The sequence below is a fragment of the Nomascus leucogenys genome, chromosome 17 (assembly GCF_006542625.1).
Source record: "Nomascus leucogenys isolate Asia chromosome 17, Asia_NLE_v1, whole genome shotgun sequence".
Lineage (NCBI taxonomy): Eukaryota > Metazoa > Chordata > Mammalia > Primates > Hylobatidae > Nomascus > Nomascus leucogenys.
The window spans coordinates 78,049,031-78,055,294 of record NC_044397.1 but is presented as its reverse complement, the minus strand read 5'-3'; the positions used below and the strand labels follow the sequence as shown (position 1 = coordinate 78,055,294).

Here is a 6,264-nt window from a genome sequence, read left to right as displayed (position 1 = left end):
CTCAACACTGAAATCTTCCCCAAATCTATTACTTTAACTCATGAGATATTTTAATAAGGATTTCTTTTTAATATCTAGGAAACCGGGGGGTGAAGTCAATACTTTTTTCTTTGAAAGCCAAAATGAATGTCTTGACTGGTAAGATACAGGAAATCACATTATAACCTCATTTTAAAATCTTAGCCCTGGGGGAAGGAGGAAGCCTCCAAACCATCCGTCCCTCAGCTAAAGAGTAGATTTCAGAAACGTGTTCAAATAGTGATATCCCTGAAGGATCTTCATCCTTAGGTGAATCTCTCCCCTAGCTGTTCCTTATTTTTCCAGGTAATTTTACTCGTGTCTCTGAACTTATTACTTAAAAGAAGACTCCTGTATCTGCTTAGCGTGACCAAAAGGTGGAAGCCCTAGTCCTCACAAGGCCTGGTTTTGCAGCCTCTGCATTTCGGAGGTGCGCCATATTTTGGCACAGAGGTTGAGGTGCGGAGAGGAAATCTATTTCTCCCATAGCCCAAACTATTTAAAAAGGAGATATATATATCAACAGCCTTAGGACAGATATGGAGAAAGCATCTCTGGGTGTGAGAGAAACACTGAGCTCTCCACAGCAGCCTGGCTTGGCATCCTCCGAGCCTTTTCCTTAAACCGTGAGGAGTGTCTCTAAAAGCAGATCGTTGGGACCCAGCAGGTACCCAGAAATGGCTCCAGTGCCTGCTTCTAAGGATAATCTGAAAGAGCTTCACAGGGGGAAGATAAAGGCCATGATGATGGATATTTTGGATTGCAAACAAAATGGCGACATTTTCCACTTCTGCCTCTGAAGGATACAATCCAGGGAGAATAGGGATTTATTTCTCACATCCGATGCTCCTGATCCCCGGACGAAAGCGGTTCCTCACTTCTAGCTCTGAAGGGGGTGATGATGGGGATGCAGGTCCGAGTGCATTTTCTGAATTTGATTCCTTTCTCGAGGAATCCTTAAATCTGAAGATGAAAATATTTCCCTTTACTGTGCCTTCTTTTGCCTCTACCAGCCAGTCAGTAAGCAGCCCTATCTTAAATCCAGGAGTGGAAATGTAATATTTAGCTCCTATAGCATCAAATGAAAAAAGTATTTATAAAATTGCAGTTTTATTACAAAGATACCGATCTCCTTGCTCTCTCCCCCTCCCCCTGGGGCCATAAAAAGAAAGCTGGGAGGAAAGGAGAGGAAATAAATTCAGAGAATGCCAAATACTACATTCAGTAGGAAGCTAATGCTGGGATTCAGGCAGTCCAGGGAAGGGCTGGCTCAGGGTGACTCTCCCCAGCTCAGTCCTCCGTTTGCTGGAGACCCGGGTGAGCCTCAGTCCCTTTCAAACGGTTTCGCACCGCGTGCAGATTTTAGGAGCCATTCTTTCCTCCTGACGCGATAATAGACCGCGAAGCATCCCCAGAGGAGACCAGGAGTCCGATTGCTCCCGGAAAGTGCTCGGCATCCTCTGCGCGGCTGGCTAATCCCGAGGTTTAGGCGTTAGTTGGTCAGCTTTCACCCGAGGAAGAGCATGGAACAGAAGACCGCCCTGCGTTATCCCCCGGCTGGGCCGCGGGGCACCTGTGCGCTCCCGTTGCGCCTTGGGCCGGGCTGCCTTTGTTTCTTCCGTGCACAGCACTCGGCAGCCCCTGCGCCCTCAGCCTGCCTCCGCAGCAGCTGGGAACCGGGCAGCCCAGCGGGCCCGCCGCACGGCGTTACCAGAGCTGCCGCAGCCGTCTGGAGCCCCAGCCGCCATCCTGAGAATTCGCCGAGCTTCCAGGCGAATAGTCTGGCCAGGCCCCACGCTGGAGCCCGAGGGCTGCTGCTCCTGGCCCGCTCTGCCGGCTCGCCTCAGCCTGAATTCCACGCAGACCCACGTCTTCTGCCAAAGAACCCCTTCTTAACACGGATGTTATTCAGAATAAAAACTTTATTTCTTTTTGTTTCTCAGAATGTGAGCAGCAAGGAATGTAGAACTCTCAAAACAAATCTAGTATTTTTCGCCTTTACAGATTTTTTTTTTTTCAGTTTTGCCGGATGTTACAAACCTAAATCACTGTTTTCAAAAGCTGGATCTTCTCTGGTTTTATTGCATCATTACAGTTTAAAGGAATTATATTTCTCTTTCAAATAAAAAAAAATTCTAAGTACGCCAATACACAATTGAACAAAAGGCCCAAGAACCCTTCTGAACCATCAGGGTACAGAATTTCTTTAATATAAATACGAACGGATGGGGATAAATAATATTTAAAACTTAGATTATTCAATGCTTGCAAAAAAATATAAATAAATCTGACTGTTCACCAGCATACACACACGGAAAGACGTACACTTAGTCATCCTTGCACAGGGAGCCCCTGTTTCAAAGCGCCTTTGATTTTTTTTCTCACTCTTTACAAGAAGTGCAATTTAAAAAAAAATTAAAAATTAAAAAAAGTAATCGCTTCCCCTCGGGAGCCATAATGTACGAACAAATTCACATTGAAAACTCGACTAGAAAATTTGTTCATATACCCTGTTTCTGATCAAAGAGTGGAGAAGGTAAAGGGTGCAGGGCCAGTGGCCTATCGAGGAGCAGGAAGAGATAAATATCGCTATGATACAGCCATTCCAGCAACCAAGATTGCTACGTCACATAAACTATAAAAACGCCTTACCAACAAGGGGGGAAACCGGGAAACAGAGTGCGGGGCGGAGAAGAGAGAAAAGGAAGGAAAGAAGGAAAGGGCAGGAAGAACCTAAAAAAAAAAAAAAAAAAAAAGCAACCAAAGAAAAAAGGTGGGTGGGGGGAGACTCTCCTGGCGCGTAGTCCCGAGCCCACCATCACAGGTGGGTGAGCTTGGGTGCTTCCTGAATTCTTCCCTGAGAAGGATGGTGGGCGGTAAGGTCCGTGTAGGTGGGGTGCGGCTCCCCAGGTCCCGGCCCGTGGTGGTGGCCACTGCCCAGTGGCCCGGCGCCCCCGTAGTCCATGGCGCCCGAGGCAGCGTGGGGGAGGTGAGTTAGACCAAAGAGGGCTGGCCCGGAGTTGCTCATGGGCTCCACATAGCTGCCCCCCATGAAGACGGGGCTTCCCTGTATGTGTGGGGTCCCATAGCTGCCGTTGCCCTGCAGGCCATGAGCGTGCGGGTCATAATCGGGGGCGCCCCCTGCGCCCGCCCCTGCCGCCGTGTAGCGCTTCTGTGGGGGTGGCGGGGGTGCGCAGCTGGGCAGGGACGCAGGGTAGGAGGCGGGGGGCAGCCCGTAGGTACCCTGGGGGGGCTTGGAGAAGGGCGGGGGCGACTGGGGCTCATAAGGGACGCTGTTGACCAGCGAATGCATAGAGTTCAGATAGCCACCGGCGCCGGGGGGCACGGGGCTGCGACTTGGAGACTGGCCCCCCGATGACGTTAGCATGCCCTTGCCCTTCTGATCCTTTTTGTACTTCATGCGGCGATTCTGGAACCAGATCTTGATCTGGCGCTCAGTGAGGTTCAGCAGATTGGCCATCTCCACCCGGCGCGGCCGGCACAGGTAGCGGTTGAAGTGGAACTCTTTCTCCAGCTCCACCAGCTGCGCGCTCGTGTAGGCCGTGCGCGCGCGCTTGGACGACGCCTGCCCCGGCGGGCTCTTGTCGCCAGCGCAGCTTTCGCCTGCGAGGACAGAGAGAGGAAGAGCGGCGTCAGGGGCTGCCGCGGCCCCGCCCAGCCCCTGACCCAGCCCGGCCCCTCCTTCCACCAGGCCCCAAAGGTTCCTGCATCTGTCAGGTCCCAGAGAGAAGTAGGAACTAGGTGCTATCCTCTCTCCTGGTGGGTAAAACAGTGGTACTCCCTCATTCAGCCAAGGAGCAAATCACAGGCTTCTCGGGGGGAAAGGACAGAGAAGTAGAATCCCCGGTTTGCCTTCCTGGTCTGGATTTTCTTTTTAGAGCTATTAACTTTCTGACTCATTTACTGGTCCCTTTGGCCTATCGGACAACAGCCTCCCTGTGGGCCGCTCTCAGCATCTCCATTCCCTTCACAGTAACTGAAATGTGGGAAACCTAATGTACACACTCATTTCCCTCCCACACTGTCCAGCAATAATTAGTCAGTAGCTTCAACTGGCCACTTTTTTCTCTCTACCCAGAGGAGATGGGCAGACTGGAAACCTCAAACTGGAAGGCCTTCTCTGCCCAAAGAAGAGATCCCATTGAAGGTATTTCTGGTGGGGAGGCCTAGGCCCTTCATGCTAGGTCCTATTCTTTAGGGTTCCCTATGTCATCAAGCAGCTTGCCCCAGCTTTTGTCCACTAATCATGTACCCTTCTGTCTTCCCTGGCCCTCCAGATCCTAGCTCTGGAAGTCCGAGATGCTCAGGCTCAGAGCAGGCCACTGGCAACTGGAGAAGGCAGGGGCAAAGGTAACCAAAATGCTAGGAAGCCTAAAGCCTGGGGCCTTTCCTCTACTGGAGCCTGCTTCCAGGAGGCCCATGTGGTTCCCATTAGGATGACAAGTCTGCATCCTCCTCCCCCAGGAGATCTTTGGCTGCTTTCATTGTGCTAAGTCTGAGTAGGGTCTTCCCAGAGGTAAGGCAGCCACTCCCTCTGCTGGAGCAAAAATTGGCTCTGATTATAGGCAAAGCATTGATTCTGTCTTGGAGGGTGATTAGGCCTGTTTTCATTCTGCCACATTTCAGTATGGGGAGGATGTCACTGTTTCATTAGAAGAGCTGTGCTAAAAAGATAGACAGTGGAGCTCAGGTTGTTTCTGCACAGAGGTCCTAACTCCAAGAGTGGAGCAAGAAGAGATTTCAACTGCACTAGACCCTACTTGCCCTTGGAGAAGTCCAGAGGGACTCCAGCAGGTCTCTGGTGTTTTCCAGCCTACAGAGGCCTATCACCTCCCTAAGTTGCAAAGACTCTGAAAACCTTTTTGGTGGGCAGTGGTGTGGGAGCAGTGAATTCCAGATATGCTCCATCGCTCCTAGGCTGTGCTGGATGTCGTGGGCAGTAGCTTGGGGACCGGGAGCCAGGCCAGAGAACCCTCTTCCAGAAAGCACTCCTTTACCTGAGCTGGAGCTGCTGGTTTTCTGCTTTGTGTTTTGTCGAGACTCTTTCATCCAGGGGAAGATTTGTTTGGCCACTGTGGGTGAGTTGAGCAGGGGGCTCTTGGCCGCGTTGGCAGGGGTAGGGTTGTTGCTGGCATTCTGAGGAGGGGAGACAGAAGAGGGAGGCGGGGGCGCGGCAGGGGTAGGTGCAGGGGGCTGAGGTGGGGGCTGAGGCGGCTGTGGGGCAGGGGGCGCGGCCTGGGGCGGCGGCGGGTGCAGGGGCGGCTCGCCCAGGCTTGGAGGCTGGCTAGGTGGGGCGCTCAGGGTGCGCAGGCACGCGTCACTCAGTTCGTGTCCCTTGGGGTGGCCCCCGGCGCTGGAGGGAGACTGGAGGGAGCAGGCGGGTCGGTGGTACTCGCCGTCGGCGCCCAAAGCGGCGGACGCCGGGTACGGCTGCTGATTGGCATTATAAGCGAACCCGTTGGCTGCCTGGTAGGGGTAGCCACCGTAGATCGCCGAGCTGTCGTAGTAGGTCGCTTTTTGCATCGCGTTGTTTCACGATCTTGATCGCACACTCTGACAGGGGTTTGACACCCGTGAGGGCGCACATTGGCACGCCCCCGCGGTCACGTGACACTCCGCCGCCAATGGCCGCCCCGCGCAGACCTGGTGGGGCGAGAAGCGCAGCGCGGTGAGGGCTCCGCGCAAATCCATCTTACTCTCAATAGCTAAGTGACATGAAAGCCATAAAAGAAAAAGTGGTCAGCAATATTTAGCAGCACGACTTGGCCCCGGGCGCAGGGAGCCGCGCTATAAAAAACCGCTGGAATTTACTGGCAGCTACAAATATTTGCTTAACTTGCGTCTGGAGTTGGGGGATTTTCCGGGGAGAAGGAGAATGAGTGAGGGCTGCAAGCTGACTCTCAGGAGCCGGGGTCCAAAAGGAGAAAGGCTTGATAGGCTAGAAAGGAAAAAGGCTGGGATCTTTCTTTTCCAGGGAAGAAGAAACGTGGGGTGTCGCTTAGTTTCTGCTCCTTGGCCTCCTCCAGAGGGCCTAAGACTCCTCCACTCTGGGAATCTTGGGAAGGGAACCAGGAGGCAAAGGGGAGCTTGGGTCGCCAATGTTTTCTCTGCTTTAGGACTGATGTTTGCCAAAAGAGCACTGGGATGGGGTAACTTCCCACCCAGCTCCTTCTTGGACCTTCCTGCTCCCAAGAGAGGTTTGCACAAAAAAATTTCAGGCAATTT

At 52.7% G+C, this 6,264-nt stretch overlaps 1 protein-coding gene across 2 annotated transcripts in view; it reads right to left on the bottom strand.

Moving 5' to 3' along the window:
* Positions 1 to 1,094: 1,094 nt before the first annotated feature.
* HOXA3 (homeobox A3) overlaps positions 1,095 to 6,264 on the bottom strand; it is a 46,416-nt gene continuing 41,246 nt past the window's right edge. For both annotated transcript variants that reach the window (XM_030796317.1, XM_030796318.1), the window contains 2 exons: positions 5,037 to 5,682; positions 1,095 to 3,642 (listed from right to left, as the gene is read on the bottom strand). In XM_030796317.1, the coding sequence (XP_030652177.1) occupies positions 2,837 to 3,642; positions 5,037 to 5,562 (1,332 nt within the window). In that variant the 5' untranslated portion in view covers positions 5,563 to 5,682 and the 3' untranslated portion in view covers positions 1,095 to 2,836. The remainder of the gene's footprint in view (positions 3,643 to 5,036; positions 5,683 to 6,264) is intronic.